The sequence below is a fragment of the Pygocentrus nattereri genome, chromosome 3 (assembly GCF_015220715.1).
Source record: "Pygocentrus nattereri isolate fPygNat1 chromosome 3, fPygNat1.pri, whole genome shotgun sequence".
NCBI classification, from domain to species: domain Eukaryota; kingdom Metazoa; phylum Chordata; class Actinopteri; order Characiformes; family Serrasalmidae; genus Pygocentrus; species Pygocentrus nattereri.
In genome coordinates this window covers 26,361,939-26,389,797 of record NC_051213.1, presented here as the reverse complement: position 1 = coordinate 26,389,797, position 27,859 = coordinate 26,361,939, and the positions used below count along the sequence as shown (strand labels likewise).

The 27,859-nt window shown below is 39.8% G+C and overlaps 2 protein-coding genes across 25 annotated transcripts in view; both read right to left on the bottom strand.

The window, feature by feature from the left end:
- The window catches only part of macf1b (microtubule actin crosslinking factor 1b), a 39,766-nt gene extending 33,807 nt beyond the window's left edge, over window positions 1–5,959 (bottom strand). Inside the window, exons 1-3 of one of the 3 annotated variants that reach the window (XM_037536884.1) lie at window positions 5,639–5,959; window positions 4,929–4,960; window positions 4,393–4,504 (exon numbers count right to left, since the gene is read on the bottom strand). Coding sequence is in view for 2 of the 3 variants with exons in the window: in XM_037536889.1 (XP_037392786.1) it covers window positions 4,393–4,503 (111 nt within the window). In the remaining variant the exon portion in view is untranslated. Of the gene's footprint in view, window positions 1–4,392; window positions 4,531–4,928; window positions 4,961–5,638 lie in introns of all 3 variants that reach the window. The other 2 variants (XM_037536889.1, XM_037536888.1) reach the window with 2 other exon arrangements.
- A 1,036-nt stretch (window positions 5,960–6,995) lies between these two features.
- Window positions 6,996–27,859, bottom strand: part of plecb (plectin b) — a 157,909-nt gene continuing 137,045 nt past the window's right edge. For 21 of the 22 annotated variants that reach the window (XM_037536870.1, XM_037536871.1, XM_037536872.1 and 18 more), the window contains 13 exons: window positions 27,680–27,806; window positions 26,991–27,174; window positions 26,130–26,287; window positions 25,659–25,834; window positions 25,386–25,524; window positions 23,416–23,772; window positions 23,201–23,284; window positions 22,999–23,103; window positions 22,743–22,841; window positions 16,489–19,842; window positions 8,402–15,515; window positions 8,051–8,152; window positions 6,996–7,889 (listed from right to left, as the gene is read on the bottom strand). In XM_037536870.1, the coding sequence (XP_037392767.1) occupies window positions 9,396–15,515; window positions 16,489–19,842; window positions 22,743–22,841; window positions 22,999–23,103; window positions 23,201–23,284; window positions 23,416–23,772; window positions 25,386–25,524; window positions 25,659–25,834; window positions 26,130–26,287; window positions 26,991–27,174; window positions 27,680–27,806 (10,903 nt within the window). In that variant the 3' untranslated portion in view covers window positions 6,996–7,889; window positions 8,051–8,152; window positions 8,402–9,395. The remainder of the gene's footprint in view (window positions 7,890–8,050; window positions 8,153–8,401; window positions 15,516–16,488; window positions 19,843–22,742; window positions 22,842–22,998; window positions 23,104–23,200; window positions 23,285–23,415; window positions 23,773–25,385; window positions 25,525–25,658; window positions 25,835–26,129; window positions 26,288–26,990; window positions 27,175–27,679; window positions 27,807–27,859) is intronic. The other variant, XM_037536869.1, reaches the window with a different exon arrangement.

Sequence of the window (27,859 nt, the reverse complement as noted above, 5' to 3'; positions counted from 1 at the left end):
TTTTGCTGCAACGTTTCCCATAACACTAACTTTTAGCAATACAATTGCTTTACATAATGATGTCATTTCCTGCTAAAAACTGTTACCACATTTGATAAGCTTTGGTTTATCAATAAAAAATAGTGTTTGACATGTTTCCATCTGTAATCTCATGTACGTCACACCTTGTGTTCCTTCGGCATCCCTGACTTCTCCATAACCAACTGATGAGGAAATTATGTCTATTTTATTTCTCTTGTATTCTTGTTTTCATTAGAGCTGTTACGCGAGAGATCATATGCTGCACAGAGCTGTTTGAGCACTATGTATTTAGAAATACTGTAGCCTTTTCTGGACAACGCTTTTGTCTTCTCCTCAGTCCAGGTCCACCTCTCTGCTTTATTTGTGTTTGTTGTAAAAGACATAAAACCTAAAACTGACCATTTCTGTTTCCACAGCCTAAAATGAAAATGTTTGAAGTATTACATTTTTTTTTCTCAAGAAATTCTTAGAAACTTCCTCTTCTGCAAGCTTTAAGTTTGCTGTCCCTTCCCAAACACATTATGGAGCAAAGGGGAGGTTTGGTGTTTGCTCATTGCCATAAAGAGTGCATGGAGAACAGAGAATAGTAAACTTGAACTCAACCCTTTTGCTGGCCTGTTTGGAGGTTGTGTTCAGCTTATTTGACATGCAGACTTTGCTTTGCAGAGCTCAGGGAAAAGAGAGACCTTTAAGACACACAGCCTTTATCCAACTATTCAGCATCAGCGGGAAGTCAAAAGGGAAGAGGCCCTTACACTGGCAATCAGAAAGAAGCAGCGGTGGCAGTCTTGTACTAAGCAAAGAAAAGAGAGGCATTATACATATAAGTAACTTATATAAGAACATATAAGTAACTCTATTAAAGATGCTCTCTGCCATTAAAATTATTACAAAGCTAAAGGAAGTTTAGGAAAACGTCTTTGCAAACAATCACAGTAATACAGGGAACACAAATATAACATCACATGTAATGGGCTAAACCCGCTCTTTTAACTATCTCTAACAAACGTAAAAGATTTTTAAAGACAGATTTTTAGAAAATGGAGAGACAGGTGTTCTTGAGACAGGTGTGTGCCTCTCTCCATGTATTGAGGTGCTTGAGATAGAAAGGTGTGTGTGTGTGTGTGTGTGTGTGTGTGTGTGTGTGTGGTGTGTGTGCAGGGGTTGCTAACTAATGTGTACCTCCAGGCTCAGTGTATTACTATCACAAAAGCACTACTGCAGGATGTTGGTTCATAAGCAAGGCATGAAGTCAATAATAGGTTTCAAGATTCAGTGATTCAAGAACTTAATGAATTTGAAATAAAGTGTTGAATGAACATCCTGTTGTATCCTGCCTTCCGCCCGAAGACTGCTGGGATAGGCTCCAGCATCCCCCCGCGACCCTGACGGAGAAGCGGCTTAGAAAATGGATGGATGGACGGATGGTGTTGAATGAACAGGCTAACTGTGCAATGCAATAAAAAACAAATAACCATACAGACAAATTTATTGTAGGATAACAGGATAGAAGTGGGTACATTAGCAGGCTTAAACAATGTCATATCCTAGGTGAATATGACTTTTCTTAAACTAAGACATGAGACTGAATTAATATTCCTTTACTTTTACGGGAAAAACATTCATTTTAAGCAGTCTGAGTGCCTTCTGCACCTCCCTGAGGCACATGCATAAATCTGTTTAACCGCATTAGTCCTAAGGAGCACTATTACTTTGTAACTAACATTAGCAGAGCCTTTAAAAAAGCCCCGCAGAAACATACAACAGCAACTGTTACCCAGGCTATCATCACCATTTTGATCCTTGATAGATGAACTCTTTAGGGCTATTTAGGGCTATTATCTTCATGTTGATTCTGTGTTCATTTGTTGTAATGGATTAACATTGAATATGGTAATGATGTTCCTGAATCAGTATCAGCAAATCTGTAAAGATCAACATGGGAATGATGGTCATGAGTAAATACCTGCAGACCAACCAAGGAGGTGAATTACTGTGATGATTAGTAGTACAGTAATGAATTAAAAGGAATACTGATCCAGGAACATGTTTTGTTTGAAGAAAACTCAATTACTTCTACTAGTATCTCCAAAATAGTAACTTCATAAGAGTAGGCAAAACACTCTTAAAACTTTAAAGGATGATAATGTATCTAATGTACCTTTAAGTGAGCTTTAACCATTTTTACTCATTACATCAAAAAATGCTCAACTACGTAGAAGCTATTTAAAAAAATGTGATTATGACTTTTGATAAGCCAGTGATAAGAAGCAGCTTTTGCTTAGCATTAATAGCATTAATAGTGAATATAACACAGTGTTATAGTCACTATTAACAGTGTTACATTCAAACTAGATCACACAGAACTGCTGTTCAAAATGTTAGAGTATAATTGTGGGAGGGTCTAGCCCCCTGAAACGCAGCTGAAATGTAGTCATTAACCCATTACAGATAAGACAGATGACAAAGGTGTTATGACCAGCTCTGTTGTGGGTGGATCAGAGGACTCCTGGTTTTCTCTCCTTTCTCATCCTCCAATCTGAGTCTAATGTGCTTTCTGTGTGCTTGCTCATGTGTGAAGAGGGCCTCCAATGCAGCACTGCACCCCACTCTCCCCATCCGCTCCCTGTCCACTCATAGCACAAAAGAGCCTGCCTGGATCTCTCTCTCCTCAGAGCAAATGCACCTCTCTCTCTCTCTCTCTCTCTCTCTCTCTCTCTCTCTCTCTCTCTCTCTCTCTCTCTTTCTTTTTCTTCTTCTGTGATGCCAGGCCCCCCAGGTTGTAATGTCAGAGTTTACTGCTGTTGAAGAACTCTCTCCCTCTCTTTTTACGTACATGCACACGCACACGCACACACACACACACACACACACACACACACACACACACACACACACACACACACACACACACACATACAGTAATTCACATAATATATGTATTGTAAGATATAAACCCTATATGCAAAAGTGGACAGATATAAAAAAGCACTTGCTACTCAGGCCACCTAAATTGTGATCTTTTAGCAAACAGTCCCCATTGTTTTAATTATTTATAGATAATGCCCAGGATTAGTGAGGAGTAATTGGTGGATATTTGTCAATATATGTGAAAATGTACAAAGTCAGGACACTTTTGTCCTTAATTTTTCTGAAACACACATATGTAATATCTAGACTGCACACACATATACGCGTGTGCACAATACAAACACACATACAGCACACTTTCTAGACCACAGTCAGTATAGGGATAAACACCCCTGCACAACGGGGACAGTGTAACACAATAGAGACAAGACCAAAAAATCTCTTATCAAGATGTATTTTTTAAGAAAAACGTGCCACAATTTTTGGTACCCCTGCATTCAATACTTTGCACAACCTCTTTTTATCAATACAATAGCACTTAATCTTCTCCTACAACATCTTGTATGGTTGGGTTTAGATCAGTGAAGTCAGTGTAGGGCAGTCATGAGCCAGAGGTTAGGGAACAAGCCTTGTGATCGGACGTTCGCTGATTTGATCCCCTGAGCTAAGAGGACATGACTAAAGTGCCCTTGAGGCACCTACCCCCAACTGCTCCGCAGGCATTGCGGATATGGCTCACCACTGTTCCAGGCAAGTGTGTTCAGTGCCCCCTAGTGTGTGCGTTCAGTAGTGTGCAAGTGTCACTGCATGGATAGGTTACATGCGGAAGTCTAATTCCTCTGTGTTCAAGCACAGTTGGTCAATGATTCTAAACTCTAGTCATCATTTTATATGACCATAGAACACGGTTCCTGTCAAAGTCCCAGTGCAAACTCTAGACAGTTACGTTTGTGGTTAGATGACAGGAAGGGCAATGTAAATGTGGGCATTTTCAGACGAATAGCTGTGTTTTAGAACCATTTACTAACGTATGAAGGTAAACACAATTTTCTCTTATTTGACTTTCATGTTCTCTTATTTGCCCCATGTTGAAGAATGTTCAAAACTGCATACTACCATACAGAATAGAAGGTCAAAAATAGTACACCACCAACAGAAGCCCATTCAGTAATGTAGTATGTGCAGTATAGAAGTATGTGGTTTTAGTTTAGATGCAGGGAATTTGATGCTTGCATTTATGTAACTTTATTAATTTATATAACTTCAAAAATTTGCTTGTTACATTTAGTTTCTAAGAATTTTGTTGGGGGGGTGGCAATAAAAAAAATATTATTTGTATATATGTTTATTCATCTTTACTAGAGGTGCCAATAGTTGTGGAGGCATGTATATAATACATTGAATTATTTACTTAGTATTTTTGTAATTAACCATCTTCAGTGTGATGTTATTACACAAATGTAATATGCAGCTTTTGTTGTGCAGACTGGTATGACTTACTGCAGGATCCAGAGGAGGCAGCCTCATCTCCATGCTCTTCAGCCAGTGTCGCAGTGCACGAATCTGCCCTCGGAACTCACTCTGCCACTGACTCCACTCCTCTGGCTCCATCCTAGGGATGTGAGTCAGAAGGCAAACCTATGTTAAGCAATGAAACTTCCTTTCAGTTCAGTGATCATAGAATAAAAATAATAAGATGCAGAAGCCAAGTCAATGAGCATCTGAGAGCCCTCAAAAATGCTCTTGATGGCTGACCATTCAGTCTTATAAGCACAACTGCAGACACACTAACACATGAGATACTTTTGGTGTACACATATGTAAAAAAGCTAATTCAAAATGCTAATTAAATACTATGTTTTGGACCTGCAAATAATTCAGTTTCATTAAAAAATTACCATAGCTTTCTGGGTGTGGGTTAGATCACGTGTACAGAATTAGGTTGTCCGAGCTCTTCTAGTGTTGTATGAACAGTAGAAAAACATCTATTCAATTATGGGATGAAAAGCATTCATTTGTTTGCAAGCTTGCCTTACCCTTGCCTTTTACCCCTCACTGGGACTCCATCCTAAAACAAGACACAAAAATATACACACATATACTCATGATATATACATACACATAATGTAATTTTTCTGTAATGTCAGAATTTTGATTACATTACATTAATGATTTTCTTTGGATTTTGTTTTAAAATCCATATGAATTGGAAAACAATGCATTTTCTTCTGTATGGTGGAATACTGTAAAACATGGTACTATTGATGATATGAAACATTATTATTATTATTGTTATTATTAATGTTATTGTTCCCCACCTGCTGCTAAACAGTGCTGTAATCAAAACTCAGAAGATGTTTTTTAAAGTGAGTAAATATGTAAAAAAAGAAAATAAAGATTGTTTACTTGTAAAAGATGTGATGAACCATGTTTAATTTGACCAGGTACATAAACTTACAAGGTTGAAAAGGTCAGTTTGATTGCATGCTGACTTAAAGCATACACAACTATCTCCTGGTCTATGTCATATGCTTTCTGCCTTTTTAGGGCAGTCCTGTGTACCACCTATCTTGTGCAGTTTCCACTATTCCCTGCTCCAACCCACCTGATGAAACTCATTTAGTGAAATAATTGACAATTATTAATTATTGATAATTGACTTATGAGCTGAGATCCGTTAGGACAAATGTGGTGATTTGTGGTGTCCAGAGACTGCAGATGAGAACTGCACTTTTAAGTAACCTACCGCATTACTTCTATCTTGGAGGACAGGTGGAGGTGGAGGATTGGGCAGGGTTACAGCAGGAAGGTCAGCAAAGTAGTCAGCAGAATGAGCAGAAAAAGGGAGACCATCTGTGATTGTAATTACTTCTGGACTCTCTCTTACTGGCTTCAGTGGACAGACATACAAAAAACAGCATAGGTATAGTTAAAGGAAGTTTCTAGTGCTACGACCAATAATGTACAAAGATTCATATAACACAAATGAAAAAGCTTTGCAGGCCAGTCCTGTGTAGAGAATCACATTTCATGAGTGCTTTAAATTAATTTTACAAGCTATTTGTATTTTGTTGTTGATAAAGTGTTACTATTCCTGTTTAATTAGCATATACTATGAGATTGTTAGGTCTTCCTCACTGTTTTCTTGTCAGATCTATGTAGAGCCACCTGAGCTGCATTCCCTTTAACCTGGTTGAGGCAAAGATGCATTGGCAAATGAAATAGTGGAAACTGGAATATAACAATAGCCAGTCACTGAAAGGACATCAAATACATAAATTGGTGTATATACACTGACTGAGCACATTATTAGCACATTATGAGGCAGATGGACTACAACAGCAGAAGATGATGCTGGGTTCCATTTTTGTCAGTCAAGAACAGACAGCTGAGGCTGCAGTGGGCACAGGCACGTGAAAACTGGACATTTGAACACTGGAAAAATGTAGCCTGATATGATGAATCTCGATTTCTGCTGAGGCATGCAAATGGTATGGTCAGAATGCATGGACTCACTCTGCCTTATGTCAACAGGCCAGGCTGGTGAAGGTTATGTAATGGTGTGGTGAATGTTTTCCTGGCATACTTTGGACCCTATTAAAACAAATTCATCATTGCTTTACTGTGTGCATTCCTTCATGGCCACAATTTAGCCATCTTCTAACGGCTACTGCAAGCATGATAATGCACCATATCATGAAGCAAAGCCATCTCAAACTATTTTAATGAACAAGACCATGAGTTTGGCATATGTCAGTGGCCTTCCTAGCCACCAGATTTGAATCGAATAGAACAAATTGGGGGTGTGGTGGAATGAGACATTTTTAGCATGAAAGTGCCCCTGGAAAATCAGCAGGAAATGGATGATGCAATCATGTCAAAAGGGACCAGAATCTCAAAGCAATGTCCAACATCTTGTGAAGTCCATGCCAAAATGAATTAAGGCTGTTTTAAGGGCAAAGGGTTGCCCTACCCAGTATTAATATAGTGCTCCTAATAAAGTGCTTTGTGAGTGTATATATACACATACATTTGTTTGTTATGTAAGAATAAATTTGATGAAAAAACAGAACTATGTAAATGAAATACATACAGACACTATCTTTCCATAACACATTTATTTACATTAGAATATGGTGTTATTCTCAAAAGCAGAGTCATTTTCTCACACCATTCTGTAATATCTCTTCAGTAATATCACTCAGCCACCAATCAGCTTGCATGTCATACATTTGTTTTTAGTCATAAACATTAACATGCTGATGACATTTATTATTCCATAATATTTCAAAGCTCTTCATCTCATAAATTTAAAACATTTGATATGAAGTTAGTAAAACATGCAAAGCAAATATATTACAGAACATGATACCAAAAATAGGAAAAAGTCTAACCAAAATATGAAGACTTACACAAATCAAGTACTTTTAAGAAAAAAGAACATAAGAGTGGATTTTGGAAAGCACAAAAAAACCAACACTGGTCGAAGAAGCAACACAAGGAAAAATATTGTAGATCATGGATGGTAAAAGAGATGTGATGCAAAAACATTTACAAAATAAACCCATAATAAGAATACATATATGAATGTAGTGTTTTTCATGTTAATTAGTGTCGCTGACCTCAATTTTAGAATTCAGTAGTGCACACTTAGCAAGTTAAGACAAGGGGAATGCATATCAAATGTGTCACATGACTGGTACAAATTGGTATTGGACGTAAAACGTGAGTTGAATATGAAAACTTGAATGTAAGAATATCTGTCGGTAAGTATATTCAGCTTCCAATATGGGTCCCAGTGGTAATTTTTAATCCAAATAAGTTGGTGGGTGAACAGAGTCCAAATCTGGATGGTAAAGCCAGTATATGTTCAGTCCATAACAGTCAGTTCCTGGCATGATATCCAAGGCAAACCTCAGGGCAACCCTAGCCTCTACTTTCTCGGGGCAAATGAGCAGGGAACAAAGGAAGAAAGGAGCAAAAGGCTCACTGTGGATCTAAAAACAAAAACAAGTAAAAAAGAATACTATGAGGCAAACAAAAGCAAAAAAAGACAACAAAAACAAAATTTCCAAAATAAATTGTAAGAATGAAGTATGAAAAAAGTGTACAAACTTGTAATAATAAACTACATATGCAATATTTATTGATAGCCTACCTGAAGAGCTGGAGGTGAGGGCTGTTGGCAGATATTTATTTTACTGCCTAGAGGTATGGTAACACTGTCCTCCATTATTCCACATCTGGTTATGGATACCTTCTGTTTGAAAATATAAACAGATGAGGAGAAGGTACAGTCATTAATGATTCTTACATATGTGGTTCATGTCCTTCTGCAGAACAGAAAATGGAATAATACACTTCAGTAAAACACATTGAAAAAATATTCATAGGATTAATATTCATAGAGATGTAAATAATGACTCTACAGAGAATAAATAAGAAAGCAGAAAAGTCATTGCATTAAAAGGCAAATATTTGGTTTAAAAACATTGCTAATTTAACTTACACTTAATAAATGTTCATTATGGCTTTCAGGTTTGTCCAGATGTGAGAGGAGGTATGGCCAGCCATCTGAAGTCTTCTTGGTACAATACAACAGGACCATTTGAGTGAAATGACTGAGAGGCTTGAAGATGTTTCATAGTGGGCAGGGATGGTGAGGATTTTCAAATGGTTGTATTATAAAGAACTTACAGAAGATATGCACTTAAATAAATGAGGTGAATGCCTCCTTATCAATGGTTCAGATTTGATAGTGGGAGATAACATATTGGCATAGATCGTGTTGCTTTAAGTGTGCTTTCCTGCTCCAGTGTTAACATTTAAATGTCTTTTTTGTTTCTATACATTCCGCAATATTAATTATTTGCACAACACCCCTGTATTTCATGAGGACCAACATCGGGTCATTAAATACAATGTTCTGATAACCATCCATAAGCATACAACAAACATTCATATAATTTTTAAACATCATTTTCATCTACCTTGGCATATTTCCTTGTGTATTAACTTGAAAAGCAAAAGTAAATGAGAGAAATCTGAAAGTACAAGGAGAAATGCAGACTATTAAGTAGCATTTAATAAAAGTATGCCCTTTATGATTTTAGAAATTTCAAATAATCAAAGCAATTAGCCTAAACTGCCCAATAAAATCAGTTTTTGAAAAACAAAATGTTAAAAAGTATGCCTAAGGCAAATAATCTGAATTAATCAAAATAGAGGAAATCACTTTAAGGATGAATAATTTTTAAGGCTAAGCACAAAATGCATAGTATTTTGAGCATCCAAACTACATAAGATGGGACCTTGTTACCACTGCCCAGCAAGAACACAGTGGTAATTTTTGGAATGCGGTTTTCTATGGCAAACGCATGCAAAACAGAATAAATAAGTCCTTTTCTAGAGTTTCCTTTGAATTATATGCAACTGAAGGTTCTTCAGGCTTGTATTATTGATGGATACGAAAATTTGTGTTTTGAGTCCACAGGGGGCCAGAATTAAAATCTGCGACCGTAACTGGTGGAAGTATATGAGGATGACGAGAAGTTCATGGTGAACCCAGAGCCAGTGGCATCAAAGCTACCTCTTCTTGAGCCTGATCTAGATCCTGTCCTTGACCCAGATCTTGAACCAGCAGCAGACCCAGCACCACTGACATTGTAGGGGCTGTAAAGACCTTTACTAGACTGTGAACAGGCTTCTAGCAGTCTTAGCCCAGTTCCCTCCTCAACCATGCTTCTATCCATTGCATCCTTATAGGAGATCTTTAGTTTGGTTTTGGGGCATGTAAGGTACTTAGAATAAGCACTCACATCCCTCAGCTTTTGGGCTGTGCGGGCATCTATAATGCCTTTCTTGATAGCCTCCTCCACAGAGATTCTTCCTTCAGTCTCTGGTTCAATAAGTCCACCGGTCAGATATTGTACCTCCAGGAAACGCTGACCAGCTTCATAATACAGCCAGCCTTTCTTAAGTGCTTGAGCAGCAGACATCTTAGCTTTGGTTCTAGGATCCTCAAATCCATTGAAGGCTTTCTGTGCTAGGTTGATTCTGTCAACCATTATCTTATCAAGAAGACCCTTACTTGTTGCATCAGCAACAGAGAACCTTTCCCCAGTTGATGGGTCTATGATTCCACCAGTGCAGGCCTGTCCCTCCAACAGTCTCTGGCCAGTGATGTTGTCAACTAAATTCCTGTGCATGGCTTCAGTGACTGAAACCTTCTCAAGGGTGTCTGTATCAAGAATTCCAGCCACAGGACCAGTCTCCTCCGTTGGATCATTCCATACAGTTGCAGGGGTCTTGATAGATGGTATGGGACTCATTGGGTAGGAGGAAGTGGATCCAAAGGAAGATGAACGGGAGCGAATGCCACCCATATTTCCAGATAACATGTCAGCGAATTCTGTGATGGCAAGGTTTCCAGAGCGGTACTGGTCAAGAGCAGACTGATCAATAAGGCCTCTTGCCAGAGCATCAGCAATGTCATATTGCCGACCTGACCTTCTGTCAATGATTATGGATTTCTCTTCTCCATCAGATGAGGTCATTGTGATTTCTTCCCATTCACATTCCTGCTCTGCAAGTTCAAGGTATGTTTGGTGATCAATGAGCCCTTTGCGATAAGCTTCATACACAGACATTTCTTTGCCTGATTCAGGATCGACAATGACAACTCTTCGTTTGCGAACGGAAGACTTGGAGGATGTCTTTCTCTCCCGTTTTTTCTCCTTTAGGAGCAAAAGCACAAGATTAGTCTGTGGATCAGTAATGCATCTCTCCATTAGCTGTAGATATGTAAGATTCTCCTCTGTGTTGGGGTCAAAAAAGCCCTTGGTATCATCAGATGGGTCAGAGAGGATCTCATTCATCTCTTCATCAAAGAGGCCACGGTTGTAGGCTACTTCCACAGGCAAGCGGTGGCTCTCCTCTGGATCAATGATTCCTCCAGTAGCAATCTGAGCTTCAAGAAGACGGATGCCATGATCTTTTAGGATTAGCCCCTTTTTCATAGCTTGGAAGAGAGAGATAGTTTTGCCTGTGTAAGGATCTCTGTACCCAGTGACAGCCCGTTCAGCAGACATGAGTTTGTCTTTAAACTCTGGACCTACAATTCCCATCTTCACGGCTTCACCCACTGTTAGCTTGAGGTTCTTAATGGGATCAATGATGTATCCTGTGGCTGCTTGAGCTTCCAGCAGTTCAAATGCAGTTCCTGGTCTGATCATGTTCTTTTTCATGGCTTGGTATATGGAAAGACGGTCTTTAGTTGATTCTACATATACACCAGCAATACAGCTTGTGCCCTCAAGATATTTCTTGAGTCTAACATTCAATTCCTCAAATGTTACCAGACCTTCATTGAGCTCAGAGACTGTTTTTTCATCAATGATTTGTGAACGGATCAACTCTTCCATTGTGATTTGCTTTCTGAGGCCCTGGAACATTGGTTTTCTTTCTGCTAAAGATAGCAGATACAGCCCATCTTTATCAACTTTGCACCTCTTGAGCAGTTGTGCATATGAGAGGGTTTCTCCTGTGAGGGGATCCACATATCCATTAACTTCAGACAGTTTCTGATAGGTTTCTTTGTTGATGTAGCCACGCTGCGTAGCAACATCTGCTGGAAGATGGAAGTTGAATTCTGGATCTATGACACCTCCAGTTGCTGTTTGAGCCTCAAGCAGCCTTAAAGCATAGTCCTCTGGCACAAGATCCTTTCTCATTGCTTGGAAGAGGGAAATGATTTTGCCACTATATGGATCCTTATACCCAGTGACAGCTCTTTCTGCAGACAGAAGTTTATCATGAATTTCTGGCCCAACCACTCCCTTGCGAACTGCTTCATCAACTGTGAGCATCTCATTCCTGATTGGATCAATGATGAAGCCAGTGGCTGCCTGTGCCTCCAAAAGGCCAATTGCATCTTCTGGCTTCATTAGTCCTCTCTTCATTGCCTGATAAATACTGATTTTTGAATTGGAATCAGACAACACACCAGCAACACTGCCAGTGCCAAACAAGTACTGTTTAACACTCTGTAACTCCATGATCTCACGTATAGTTTTCTTCTCTTGCTTCAGCAGGTTGTAGGTCTCCAAGTCAATTATACGGGCATTATAGAGTTCTTCAATAGTGACCCGGCGTCTGACAATGTTGCATGACTTGATGTTCTCCCCTCTGATGATTTCTCTCTGCTCCATTATCTCAATGATTATAATGATCATTCTTTCTTTAGTTATTTTGCCTGAACGATATTCATCCAGTAGTTTTGTCCTCTCGTCTTCAGGTAGCAGATTTGAGTTCATGACATCCCAAAGGGACATTGAGCCTTGAGCAAGACCCTCAATTGGGAGGTCAATCTGCATACTGGATAGATCACTCTGGGTTTGCTCTTCAGTGTATAGGTAAGTCTTTTCCACCACTGTTGGTGCCTGTGGTTTTGAGAGTCGAATGAGGTGCAAGCCTGTCTCAGGGTCTGTCATACACTTGTCTTTCAACTGTTTATATGAAACATTCTCATCAGTATCAGGGTCAGAGAATGTCTTGTTTATGTCTGAGGTCTCAGCAATGCTGTTGGCAGTTTCCTTACTGAAATATCCCCGCTGATATGCCACATCAATGGGAATCCGATGACTGTTGACTGGATCAATGATTCCACCTGTGGAAATCTGTGCCTCCAAAAGAGGCATGGCATGCTCCTTGGGTATAAGGTCTTTTTGCATGGCTTGGTACAAAGAGATATTGTTGCCTGTGAAGGGGTCTTTGTAGCCAGTAACAGCTTTTTCAGCAGTAAGAAGTTTCTCATGAAGCTCTGGTCCCACAACTCCTGCTTTAACAGCATCATCAACTGTAAAAAACTCATTCTTTACAGGATCCACAATGAAACCTGTAGCTGCTTGGGCTTCGAGGAGAGCAATTCCTGTGTTCTGTCTCAAAAGTTTCTTTTTCATTGCTTGATAAATGCTAACTGTCTCTCTTGTAGGTTCAAGGTATATACCAGCAATGCTTTCAGAGCCTTGCAGATACTTGTTAACAGAGTTGTTTCTGCTGACCTCTTTTGGACTCTTCTTACCTTGCTGAAGCAAATCAAAAGTAGCTTTGTCGATAATTCTGGAGTCAAACAAGGACTTGGCTGGAACAGGAGCCCTGAGTCCTTTGAAACTGGAATGCTCTTGTTTCTTGGCCTCTTTGTCATCTACAATTGTGATTATAATCTTTATAATCTTCTCAACTGTCACTTTTCCGGACCTATACTGTCTGATCAGATCCATCCTTTGTTCCTCAGTCAGATAATCAGAGTTGATTATCTCCCAGATGGTAACTTTTCTCCCTTTAAATGGTCCACTTTGAACCTCTAATGTTGCCTGGGTCATGGCTTCTTTGGTCTGTGCCTCACTGAATTTCTGTTCTTCTTTGGCACTGACTGCTTGTTCAGACAGGGGCAGAAGCTGAAGACCAGTCTTTTTATCAGTGGCACATCTCTTCTGAAGCTGCAGATATGTGACATATTCCTGTGTGTTAGGGTCATAGAAGCCCTTCAAGTCATCTGTTGGGTTGCTCAAGATCTTATTTGTTTCATCATCAAAGTAACCCCGCTTGCAAGCAATGTCATGTGGAATGCGGTGGCTTTTCACAGGGTCTATGATGCCTCCTGTTGCCAGCTGTGCATCAAGGAATCTGATTCCTTGGTCTTTGTTGATCAGTTCCTTTTTCATTGCCTCAAACAAGGACACAGTTTGCCCAGTGTAAGGATCCTTGTAGCCCGTGACGGCTCTTTCTGCAGACAAAAGTTTTTCATGTAGCTCAGGTCCAACAATACCTGCTTTGACAGCTTCATCTACTGTAAATGTCTGTTTTTTGACAGGGTCTATGATGTATCCAGTTGCAGCTTGAGCTTCTAAGAGCGACAGAGCAGGTCCTTGCCTCATCACATCCTTTTTCATGGCCTGATAGAATGACATTGTCTCTTTAGTTGAGTCAATGACAACTCCTGCAATGCAGTTTGAGCCCTTCAGAGCTTTGTGTACCGTCTCCATCTCAGACACCTCTTTGACAGTCTTATTTCCTTTGTGTAACTTGTTATAGAGGTCTTTGTCAATGACCTTGGAATCGAGTAGCTCTGCAGCAGGAACATGTGCTCTGAGACCATCAAATTCAAGCTCATTCCTTTTCTCTTTTTCTTCGGCAACAGTGACTATAATTTTGATGATCTTTTCTACTGTAATCTTGCCTGTTTTGTACTGGCGAATAAGATCCTTTCTCTGGTCCTCTGTGAAGTACTCAGAATTAATTATCTCCCAGATAGTAACAGTCTTTCCTTTGAATCGTCCAAATGGCACAGACACAGTTGTCTTATTGAAGATATCCCTGGTTTCCTCATCTGTAAATGTTCTGGCGTTAAGAGCAGCCTTCTCTGTAAGAGGCAGGAGGACTAATCCTGTTTCTGGATCTGTGAAACACCTGTCCATTAACTGCAAGTATGTGAGATTTTCTTGAGTGTTTGGATCAAAGAATCCTTTTGTGTCATCTGAGGGATCCTGAAGTATTTTGTTCATTTCTGCATCAAACTGACCCTGCTTATAGGCTAGTTCAGTTGGTACACGGTGACTATTGATGGGATCAATAATTCCACCAGTAGCAATCTGAGCCTCAAGGAGTCTGATGGCATGATCTTCCACAATAAGACCTTTCTTCATAGCTTCAAAAAGCGAAATCTTCGCCTCTGTGTAGGGATCCTTGTAACCAGTAACAGCTCTCTCAGCAGAGAGCATTTTGTTATGAAGTTCAGGTCCAATGAGACCCTCCTTCACTGCCTCATTAACAGAGAGTTTTTTGTTTTTAACAGGGTCAATTATATATCCAGAAGCTGCCTGTGCTTCTAATAATACTAAACCAGTACCGGGAGCAATCTTCTTTGCTTTTATTGCTTGATAGATGGACATTTTTTGGTTTGGTTCAACAAGCAGGCCACCAATACTGTTCTTGCCCTTAAGGATTTCTTTAAGCTTTTCTGTCTGGCTGAGCTCATGTACTGTGATATTGCCTTTGTTTAACTTATCATAATCAGTTTTGCTTAAGAGGCCTACTTCAAAGAGTCTGCTGGCTGGAACCTTCTCACGAATGCCATCAAAACATAAGGCAGAGTCTCCATTTCTGCTGTCCACTTCAGTACTTTGGCCATTTGTCTGAATCTCCATCTCCTGAGTGTGGGATATCTGTTGCTGTTGGATTACTTCAAGCTGTTGAAGTTTTTCACGCAGTTTCTTGTTTTCATCAGCAAGCAATTTCTCCTGTTCACGCTTTTTATTCTCAAGTTCTTGCATCTCTTTCTGTTTGTTAATCATTTCTTCCTCTGCTGCTTTTTGTTTCTTAAGAGCAGCATCCATAGAGGCCTTAAGTTTCATCTTATCCTCTTCCATTTGCTTTTGTTGAAGCTCTTGCTCCTCTTTTAGAGCTCTGGATTTTTTTACTTCTTCTTCAAACTGACTTTCCAGCTTCTTTTTCTCATCCTCTATTTGTTTTTCTTTCTTCAACAGCATCTCTTTTTCTGAGATGAATGTTTGCTGAAGAATTGTTTTCTCCTGTTTAATTTGCTCCTGTTGAGCATTCACCATCTAAAGGGATGAGAGGAACAGAAAGATGTGTTAAACCAAAATTTTGCCAAAATTACAAAATCATCTTCCTTCAATAAAAGATACAAGTATACTGCTCAAAATATATTAGTAAATAGTGATTCTACAATTAATGAAAGTAGAGAACATATCTTAGATAATGTCTTAGTTAGTAAAGAATAATTAATTATATACCTTCACTTGCCACTTTATTAGGTACCTATCTACCCTCATTGTCCATTTTATTACGTCCGCTTACCACTTAGGAGCACACTGTAGTTCTACAGTTACAGCCTGTAGTCTATCTAGCTGTATCTCTGCATAAATTGTCTCTCTATACTCTGTTCATTAATGTTAGGATCCCCAAAGGTGTACCACTGAGCAGGCATTATATGGGTGGAGGATCATTCTCAGTGAAGTTCAAGATGACAGCTCATCTGTTGCTGCACAGTTAGCCATCCTCTAGTCCCTCATCTGAGGTCAGATTCTGCCCACAGGATGATATTGGCTGAATATTTTTGGTTGGTGGATTATTGACAGGACAGCAGTGACACTGCGTTGTTTAAAAGCTCCAGCACACTTGCAGACCACCATCACATCAGTGTGGCTGCATTACTGAGAATAATCCACCACCCACATTATACCTGCCCAAAAGTGGTCCTGTTCTGGTTGTGTTGTGGTTCTGAGCATTGATGAACAGGTTAAAGGGGGGCTTACTATATTTGAAGGGAAACAGATGGACTACAACTATAACTGTAGAACTAAAAAGTACATGTAAGTGGACCTGACAAAATGGACATTGTGTGTAGATACAATGTAGGTGCACCTCTTATAGTGGTGAGTGTGTGTATGTCACAGAATATGACAGTAGGCCAGTACAATCCATTTTTATTTGCTAATTTATGCAAGGTTAGTTTTCAGAGAGGTGGTTAAAAAGAGAATAAGCTGCAATTGTATTCCATATTTCACACAATACCTCTTTAGACTTTTTCTGCAAATCTTCAGCCTCTTTTTTCAATTTAGCCTTTTCTCTTTCAAGTTCAGCAATTGCTTTACGGAGCTCATCAGCTTCTTTGTTACTGCTTAATCTTTGCACTTCCAGTTTTTCAACAACTGTCATTTTCTCCTTTGTGGCAAGCTCTGTCTCGTGAAGACGGGTACTAATGTCATTTGCCTGCTTCCTGAACTTCTTAGCTTCCTCCTCAGCTTTTGAATGGGCATCACTGAGCTGAGACACCTGAAGCCTAAGTCTCTCAGCTTCAGCCGTGATCTCAAGCTGCCTCCTACGCTCAGCTTCTAATGATTTCTGGAAGCCCTCTGTCTCCTCTTCAAGTCGCTGCTGCATCAGCTGTTTGTCTTCAAGCAACTTCTGAGCCTGCTCTTGTGCCAAGTCTTTTTGTCTTTGAAGCATCTCTGCTTCAGCTCTTAGTTTGGATGCTTCCTGAATAGCTTGCATCTTTTCCTTGAGCATTTTTTCAGCAAGTGCCCTTTGCTGAGCAAGGTCAGACTCTGCTATCTGTCTCATACGTGCAGCCTCCTGTGCCTCCACACTGAGTTTAACAGCTTCTTCAGCTAACTTTTTCATGTTCTCCGCCTCCTCCGCCAGGAATTTCTGAGTGTTATCTTTGTCCTTTTTGATTAGACGTTGGTTCTCCTCTTCTATTCTGAGCTTCAGTTTTATAAGCTCTTCCATTTGAATCTTAACTTTGAAAAGTTCATCCTCCACCTGGGCTTTCTGTTTAACAGCATCAGTGACCTCATCCTTAAGGCGATGAAGTTCCTCATCTAGGAGGGATTTCTGTTTGTCAGTTTCATCCAGCTGCAGCTTCACCTTGGTAAGTTCTTGTGCAACCTGAGATTTCTGCTTAATGGTTTGCTCTGCAAGTGTTTTGTATTTAGCCATTTCTGCATCAGCTTGCTGTTTCTGTTTCAGTGCGGCAGTTTCTGCCTGAGCACGTTTGGCTGCTTCTAACTCTGCGTCCTTTCTCAGTTTTTCAGCATCCTCCTGTGCTTTGGCCTGACGGGATGCTTCAACTTCAGCGGCCTGCCTCTGACGCTCTGCATCCTCTGCTTGCTGACGTAGAAGAGCAGCCTCTTTTTCGGCCTTTTCTTTGGCCTTCTCTGCTTCTTGAGCTAGCTTTTTAGCCTTCTCATACTCCTCTTTTAGCTTTTCCTGTACAAGGCTATCTTCCTTGTGTTGCACAAGGACACTCTGGAGTTGCTGCTCAGCAGAACTACATCTCTGAGCAGCCTCTTCGGCAGCAAAGATTTGTCTCTCGGCTTCCTTATCAGCATCTTCCTTTTGCTTTTTGGCTTCCTCTGCCTTCTTTTTAAGCCGCTCCACCTCGTCTTGGGCAGACTGGCGTTGTCTAGCTGCTTCCTGTTCTGCTGCAGCAATCTTTTTCAACTTTTCCTCAGCTTCTCTCCTCTTGTTCTCTTCCTCCAAGGCAAGCTTGCGGAGTTTTTCTGCTTCCTCTTCAGCTCGCAACTTACTCTGCTGGGTTTCCTCTGCAATATTCTTTAGTTTATTTAATTCAAGCTCTAAATCAAGCTTGCCTGAAGATGCCTTCTCAAAGTTAAGTTTTAAGATACGGATCTCCTCTTCAACAATTCTTCTCTGTTTGAGAGTTTCATCTACAATTGTTTTCTGTCTGTCTAATTCCACCTCAGAAGATTTCTTAAGCTGGTTGATCTTCTCCTCAATATCTTGCTTGTGCTGGCTTGCCTGCTCTTCAAGGGCCTTTCTTTGGTAAGCCTCATCCTCAGCCTGTCTTCGAAGGCGCTCATTTTCTGCCTCTTTCTCTTTGAGTGCTATCTCCGCCTCTGTTTTTAGACGAGTAGCCTCATTGATTGCAGCAAGTTTTTCTTTCAGTATTCTTTCAGCTTCTGCTCTTTGTCTGGCAGCTTCCTCTTCAGCTATCTGCCTCTGCCTTTTTGCCTCCTCAGAGATTGCACGAAGCTTAGCTGCCTCCTCTGCAAGATCTCTCATTTTAGCAGCTTCAGCTTCAAGAAGCTGTTTGCTCTTTTCAGTGTTAGACATACTGTCCTTCTCAGCTTTGGCCTTAAGCTGTAGAAGTATGTCCATTTCACTTCTTACTTTGGCAAGTTCATCTTCAAGCTGTTTGCGCTGTTGCACGGCAGCAGTCACTTCATTCTTCAAGCGGTAAAGCTCATCTTCAAGCAAGGATCTTTGCTGCTCTGCATGGTCAAAGTCGGCCCTTAAACGGATGAGCTCTTGTTCAGCAGAGAGCTTCTGATGAGCTATACCATCAGCCATTTTCCTCTGCCTCTCCAGTTCTTGCTCTGCCATCTCCTTCTGCTTCAGGGCAGACTCTTCAGCTTTGGCTCGTTTCTTGGTCTCACGCTCAGCTTCTTCTTTCTGCTTCTCAGCTTCTTCCTGTGCAAGAGTCTTTTTGTGGGCCTCTTCCTCAGCCTGGAGCCTCAGACGAAGTGCCTCATTGGCCTTCTGTCTCCATTTTTCTAGCTCTTTCTCAGCCTCATCCCTTGCCCTGTCTGCCTCCTCTTGCTGCTTTTTGAGGCGTTCTGCTTCCTCTTGCAGTTGGATGACAGTTCCATGCTTTTCTTTGAGCGACTCCTCAAGTTTTGATGTCTTTTCAACGAAGGACATGCGCTTACTCTGGAGTTCAGCAGAAGCACTTTTCTGTGCTGCATCCTGGGCAAGTCTGATCTGTCGGTCTTTCTCTAACTCAGCCTGCTTCATGCGTCGCTCTGCCTCTTCTACCTGCATCTTAAGTTGCTCAAGGTCCTCTAAGGCTTTCTGCTTCTGCTTAGCAGCCTCTCTCTCTGCCTCAGACTTAAACTTCAGCTCCTCCTCTGCCTTGCGCTTCTTCTGAGTCTCTTCACTGACCTGCTTCTGAAGCTTCTCTGCCTCTTCTTGAGCAGTTTTACGGAGTCTCTCAGCCTCAGCAGCCTTGTCTCTGAGCTGTTTTAGTTCTTCTTCTGCCGTGTATTTCTGTTTTACTGTTGTTTCCAGCTGGAGTCTGATGATACGGATTTCCTCCTCTATTTTGGTTCGGCTCTGAAGAGCCTCCTCCACCTGTTGACTCTTTGATTTGATTTGCTGTTCTGAGAGGTTTTTGAGCTCATGTAACTGTTGCTGAATATTCTGCTTTTGGTTTTCAGCATCTACAGCAACAACCTCTCTTTTGCTAACTTCTTCTTGCATCATGAGTTTGAGTTCCTGAGCCTCTTTCTCCGCTTTGGCAATGGCCTTTACGTGAGCTTCAGCTAGCTGCTTCTGTTTCTCTAACTCGGCTTGCATTTCAGCCATTTTTTTCCTCTCCTCCTCTTTAAGTTTCTCAGCAGCTTTCTGTATTAGTGGAAGCAAATGGTAAAGAAAATTATGATTCAGATCAAGCACGACATGTTAAGTGTTAAGGTTATTCAAAGAAAGACAGATGCATACATGACAAATGTTAAGGTGAGTTTTCTGACAATAGTGCAAAATATGCAATCACGGCAATGAGTTATAATTAATGTATGGAGACAAGAGACAATTCTTCACAAAAATTCACAATTTGACCAGATCATGCGAATAAGGCATTTGCTCCATTCCAACTGTCTTTTAAGGGTAGTTATTTAAGGGCTTATACAATGGCAAGAAAAGCATGTCGTTTTGAGGATAAGCTGTAGCTGTAAATGTATTTTTTACATGGAGATTAACACATAATAAAATACTCTATAAATGGCATCAGAGAATTAAGGGCTTTTTTTCCATCACCAATAATAACTCTACCAAAGTAAAGTTTACGTAGCAGAGGAAGACAAAGAACAACTCATTGGGTATATTTGATCAAAAGAACTAACTATATACATAGAAATGAAAAGATAGTATTAAGGAGTAGAAAACGTGCTCAGATAAAGTAAGCAGATTAAAAGTAAGGTGAAATCAGCAAAAGTGAGACTTTTTGGTGAATGCATCTGGGACCTTACAACAGCTGTTATACTCATGTGTTTCATATTTTGGGAAATGGCACAAACCTCCTAAATATAAATATAAATGAGTAGAAACTGTATTTATTCAAGGTTTTCATGGATATTATTGACTCTGGAACATAGTGAGGCACTGTTTTTTCCTTAATTGTTTCAGGTATTATGGGAGAATTTGTGTATAAAAATGCTCTTTGTACTCTTTCATTTTGCTTATATTATGTCCTCTTTCCATTGATATTCATGATTTAACGCTCACCTTCCTTTACTCTGCCTTTTCTCTCTCTGTCCTGTCTGCTTTTTCCTAGACTGTTATCAGTTAACTTAAATTTTGTTAAAATATCCTGGCTTTACATACATACATTGACAACTTTCCATTCCATAGTGGTCATAATGTGCTCTTAAGTGTGATAATAATGGATCATAATCAGACTACATTGGTTTTAAAATGTGTTCCAATTTACTTGAAAACTGTATACTACTTTACCTACAATGGTCTACAAAATTGGTCCAGCATGTAATTAAACAGAATTTTGTAACAGGGGAAGGCATAAATGTTTTTAATGTATGTTAATGTAAAGGTGGTTTATTCTGAGTGTTTCCAGAGCATTTCTGTTGGTCCAACTGTCATAAATCTAATCTAAAGATTTCTGCCCAATGTAAAAGATGGCTGTTGTTGTGAAATGATGTATAAACATAAAAACTGTCAAAACTGTTTTTTTTTTTTTTTTTACTCACATGATAATAGACTAATGAAAACAAAGGCTCTACCACAAGGATATTTGTATGAATTATTCATTGTAGTTATATTTAACTAGTTCTGGACACTGAAAGAGCAAAGCAGCATCAAGCTTATCGCTCCCATTTTACCAGATGTTCCACTTTTGCTGAATAACCCAAATCATACATACATTTGTTTCCTACAAGAATTCATTACTAAAGATACGCAGCAAAGCTGGACGTGCAGCAAAGCCAGTGAGAATAAATATAATAATGGAATAAAATAAAAAAGAGAGAATTCTCTAATTCTCATCCTGCAATAATTCAGATAATTACTGCACCAGATGATTTTATGATGTACACAATTTATACAACATAAATCGTACAACTGTACTAATTAAATTTGCAGCATATTAGGAGTAAAGTTTCTTTTCTGCAACTGACTATTCATTTTACAATTTAGTAACAATTTACTACAATTAATTACCCTGGTAGCAAAAAGTAAATATTTTGACATTAAATTAAGCAGGGAGATTTAGATAATTCCTTATGTCTATTCACACAAAAAAATGCAAAACCAAGCTTTAGAAAAGCAGATACATGGAGGACATAAGCAGAGTGAGCAGACTGAAATTTTTACCTCTTTAGTGCCCAAACAAGACAAGCAATCATCATGACAAAGCACTGGCAAGCAGTTAAGAGAAGCAAAGAAATCAAAAGGTTAGGGTTAGAAAGAAACGGGAGAAGGAAACCTGTTATTCAGTGACAGTTAAGAAACTTGGAAATCAGTCTAAAGCATACTGACTGATACTGAGAGAGAGAGAGAGAGAGAGAGAGAGAGAGAGATGTGCAAGGGAAGAAAAAGATAGAAGAAAAGTAGCCATTGTACAGACTTGAACAACATGGTTTTCAGGATTTGATTTGGGGACATGACAAATAGATGAATTATGTTCGCAACCACATTACTTTAAAACTGCAACTTAAAACTGCATTAAAATGATATGTAAAGATGATACAACTAAGAGTTCTTTTAAAGGGATGTTTAACATCAGGGTTCAAAACTCTTGTTTTCCTGAGGTGAACTGAGCACTAAATATAATTCTAAATCGCATAATGATATTTCTATAAGAAAATATATATATTTTCATCAACACATTGCATGTGATTTGGATTGATTTGATAATAGCCATGGTTTAAGTTCCCATCACTGATCACTGCTAAAAGCTAAATGGTGATATATTTTATTATACAATGCCTCAAGATCTGTGATTAATGGGTTCAAAACCTAATGAAAGTACTTTTTAATTGTTATGCCTACTACAGACATTAATACTTTTTATTGCTCTAATAGGATATCAGGGACAGGTATTTTAATATTTCCTGATAATATATAATTAATATAATTTTATAATTATAATATATATAATTTCAAAGGTACATCCCAATCCAATTTTGTCTAGTCATCCATACATTAATATAAATTATTGAAGTTCTGTTGGTGAGTAGTTCGCCGGGGGTTAGTGTTAGTCTGGTTGCTCGGTCCCTTGAAATATCACGCACCTCCTCATCCTCTAGGCGGCTCTGCGTGTCTGTGATGAACTTGATGTACTGACTGGTCAATGTCATCAACTCACTATAGCGAGTTCTCAGAGTCACATACTATCGGGGAAGACAAAAAGCATTTCAATATTAATATGCTTTTTTGCTGAAATAAAAAAACAGTACATTTTAAAGGAAAAGTTTTTAAAAAAAAAAAAACACTCTAAACTAGTGTATGTAAAAAAGCAAAACGCTGGCAGAAGTTTTATTAACAGACCTCCTGAATGATGTTATCAGAGGCAGATTCCATTTTGGTCTTTTTCAAAGGAGACGTCAGAGGTTCCACTTGTGCTTTGTAAGCAACCAGCTGCAGTTCATAATCCTGCAAAAGAAAAAAAGTTTGTAAATACACTTAATGAGGAACAGGACGTGATTTCTAAAAGAAAACACTCAAAAGACACATGGTGTGTTGCACTTACCTTAATGGTATCAATGTAAGCTTTGGCATATTTCTGACATTCCTCGACTTTCTCCTTGTTTTTCTCAATCTCCTCTAAAAGTTTCTACATGTGAAGAAGAGTATGTTAGCATTCACTATCTCAGTAGGAAGTTATAGCATAAGAAACAGCCTTCACTGAAAGACTTTGTGATTTTGGCATTACTGATAAAAGAACAAATTCATGTTATATGGCACCTTTTCCTTAGCCAGTTGTTCTTTCATTGTCTTGCTGTCAGTAATGGGCACAGCCTGGATCTTCTCCTGGCGCTGTTTAGCATCTGCAATCCAGTGGATTAGCCAGTCATAGCTCTCACGGTAGTAGCCCAGTTGCTTGCCCAGCTGTTCCAGCTCACGCTGCCGCAGGTCGACCTGGGCAAACACAGCATGCCAGCGGTCCTGCAGGTTGGACAGTAGCTGCTTGTAGTGATCCAGCTCAGCATCTCTCTCCCGGTGCACCTGTGCCATGCGCTCGCTCACTACAGTAGCCTTAGCCAGCTCACCCTCCAGGGCATCAAAAACGGGCTGCTGTTTCTCTGCCTCGCCACGCATTTTCTGCACAAAACATGGATAAAAGTGAACAAAAAATGTATAAGAACAATTAGAATGTGTATGACTGAAAGCATCAGAACTGACTTGTGTTTGTGTTTTTATGACACATTTTAGACATATTTTCAACAAATGGCAAACATCTTACAGTATCAAATAAAATGTCAGTATTTTAAACTAGATCATACCAGCTAATTAGCCCTCAATATTCTTGCTCAATCTAAACTTAAAGTAGCCAGAGTACAGCCCGTATAGCAGTACAGATTTAGTGTCCTGAAAATAACCCAACACACAGCCATTAATGTCTACATAGCTGGCAACACAAAGGAGTATACCTCACAGTGAACATGTCCAAAGTGTCAATATTTTGTGTGACCACCAGTATTATCTAGCACTGCCTTAACCCTCTTGGCCATGGAATTCACCAGAGCTGCACAGGTTGCTACTGGAATCATCTTCCACTCATCCATGATGACATCACTGACCTAGTGGATGTCAGACACCTTGCGCTCCCCCACAGGCGCTGAATTGAGTTTAGATCTGGACACATACTTGGTCAGTCCATCATCTTTACCTTCAGCAAGGCGGTTGTCATCTTGGAGGTGTGTTTGGGATCGGACTTTCTAATGGGAGGGGATCATGCTCTGCTTCAGAATGTCACGGAATTCATGTTTCCCCTCAATGAACTGCCAGCAGCACTCATGCAGCTCCAGACCATGATGCTAACACCACCATGCTTGTCTGTAGGCAAGAGACATTTGTCGTGGTACTCCTCACCAGGGTGCCACCACACATGCTGAGCCAAACAAGTTTTTCTTGGCATATTCAGACCACAGGACATGGTTCCAGGAATCCATGTTCTTGGACTGCTTGACTTCAGCAAACTGTTTGCGGGCTTTCCTGTGTGTCAACTTCAAAAGTGGCTTCCCTCTTGGGACGACGGCCATGCAGATCGAGTTGATGCATAGTGCGGCATATGGTCTGAGCACTGACAAACTGACCTCCCTCTTCTTCAACCTCAGCAGCAATGTTAGCAGCACTCTGCGAGGCCTGTTCTGAGTGGAGCCTGTCCTGGAAAACATCTGTATAACTTTGGCCACCGTGCTATAGCTCAGTGTCAGGGTGTCCTCTTATAGCCTAGGCCATCTTTGTGGAGGGCAGCAATTCTATTTCTCACATCCTCAGAGAGTTCTTTGCCACGAGGTTCCATGTTGAATATCCAGTGGCCAGTATGAGCGAATTGTACCCAAACACCAAATTTAACAGCCCTGCTCCCCATTCATACCTAGAACCTTGTAACTCTAACAAGTCACATGACAGCAGGGAGGGACAATGACACAATTATATATATATATATATATATATATATATATATATATATATATATAAAGTTTGGCTAACTTCTTGAGTGAAGTCTACTAAAGACTGCATGTCAAGCAGCCTCTCAGAAAGTCCACATTATCCCTTTACAGCCTAGATGAATGAAGCAGAATTAAAGACCTGTGGACTTTCTTGCTAACGTGCGCATGAACTCTGTATATCTGTATGTCTGGAGAAGTCCAGAGAGGATCGGAGATGTAGACTGGTCATTTGTGATTTAAGACAGCTTTTTAGCTTACCTTGAGCTCAGTACGGTATGTCTCTACTTCCTTTGTATCTGTTGGGACCTTGTAAACCTCACGGAGGCGATCTTCATATTTCTTGAGAATGTCCTCAGCCCCTTGTGTATTCCTGATCACCACTTCTATTGTCTTAAGTCTGGGACAAAAGAGAGTATCTTTAAATTATCTGATTTACTGCTCTGACAGCTGTAATCGAGTGAAGGATAAAGAAAAAGGTCATGCTAGAAATACACATTCTAAGCTGTGGCTTAGAATCAACTTGATGCTTACTTCTCCAAGTATACTGAGGACAAGCTGTACGTATGGCCCATCTTCTGCAGGGTGACTTCAAGCTCAGAGCGGAGGACTGGAGTGCTGGACTGCTCAGGAGAAGCCAGCACTTCTTCTGCCTTCACAGCTACCTTATCCAGGTTCTTCTTGATTCCCTCCAGCTCAACATGCACTTTCTGTAAGAGTGGCATTGAAAGTGAACAACTGCCTCCAAATTATTTGCATATAGTATGACAGCGAAACATCCGTATATGCCCTCTGGGGGCGATTTCACATTGTGTGTATGCATCTCAGCCACTGTGATAAGATCCACAAGCATTCAAACACTGATGATATTAAAATGATACAATGATTTAAAAGTCATTAATCTTGAAATTCATAGACATTAATTGGCCTTTCAGAGAAGATATCTTGCCAAGATAAAATTACGATTATATGAGTTAAAGCAGAATTTAAAAGGATTAGACTTACTTTTTGGTCAGTGGCCTTTTGAAGGCAATCTTTGAGTGGGTCTTTATCCACAGGCTGCCGGATGCGGGCCACAGTGCGAGACTCGCAGTCTTCAATCTGCAAGCGCAGGTCTCTGAGGTGTGTGATGTATGTTTTACACACGGACTCATCCTGCTCACCTGTAATGAGAACAGCCTGGTTATGACTGATCTCTGAATAGCATGACAGCTAAACAATAGACCATCCCTATTAGGAGAGATTTACCATAATCTATGTGCAGCATCAAACATGCGTGCATCTCAGACAATTCACTAAAATCCATAAGCATTCAACCAAAGCATGTACTGAATATAACACTGGCTTTACTCCCATTCTACTGATCTGTCCTTTAAGCATAAGACATTATATTTGTAACCCATTCATAATGTATGCTTTCTCTCTGCCAGTATGTTGAGAAATGTATACTTTGTCAGCCAAAACTGATAGCAAAACATGTAAGAAGCACAAAAATACCGTGTTTACATGTACTTCACAAAAAGTAACAAAAACCATGCGCTCAATCAACTGCACTGAACAGTTAGCTAAGCGCAGGAACAAACAGCAAGCGGATGTAATAGACTAATGAGAGCTCATTTTGCTTTTTTGGAGCTGATGATAAAGTGTTCTCATCACTGCCTGCAAGAGCAACCTGCAGCATGAGACTCACCCTTTGGTCTGACAACTGGTCCTGTAAGGTGAATTTCACAGTTACCACAAAGTACAAGCTAAAGTCACCCTTTTTGTCACATGTGGTTTTGTTATCCTTAGATAATGATATAATTTGTCAAAAGGTTGTAAAAGACAAACAGATTCATGGGGATGGTGGTCTGTAGGTGAGCTTACCTTTCTCCATAGCTCGGAGCAGGTTTTCGTACTGCTGTGTTGTCATTTTGTAGTCTTTCTCAGTCTGAATGCGGTCATCTGGATTGAAGAGCTTGGAGTTCTTAGAGTCTCGCAGGAAGTCCTGATAGTGAAGCTCTAGATTTCTCAGAATCTGTCTGTACTCTTCCACCTTCATGGTCTTCAGCTGCAAAACAGTCACATGAAGCAAACATGTGAAGGCTAAAGTTAGTGTATTGTATATGGCTTTCATTCTTAGTTATATACATTGTCTGTATATTACCTCCTCACAAGGCATCAAATTATCTAAATTAAAACATAAATTTGTTTTTTGCCTTAAATGAGAAGTTATGCCATGGATTCTCTCAACAGTGAAAACAGCCAAATTACTTTTGTAAAAAACGAATTCAGTTAGCAAGACCAATGAGGACTCCACATTAAATTGAGTAATTCAATAAACTATTTAAACTGTTTGCTTGTTCTTTGCTAAAAATACCATTTCTTATTCCCACCACCACACAAACATGCTTTCAAATTTTAAAGTAAGGTGTAAAATACACAGAATGCCTTAAATACCTTGATGTTGTATTTTTGTAAGCCAATAAGTTGTAATATACAGACTTAGCATCCTTGCACTAAATGTTTAAAGCACAAAATGCACAATGCACATTATAAACAGTGGGATATCTAACCATGGTGATGTTCCATGAACGGATGAGATTGATGTCCCTCATCAGGTACTGCCAGGACAGTAGGCTTTTCATATCAGTGTGCAGGATCTGCCACAGAGTTGTCATCTGCTGAAGACCAGCGTCCAGACTGAAGGGTACAGAGAAAAGGAATACATTATGACAAACAAAGGTAATTACCAT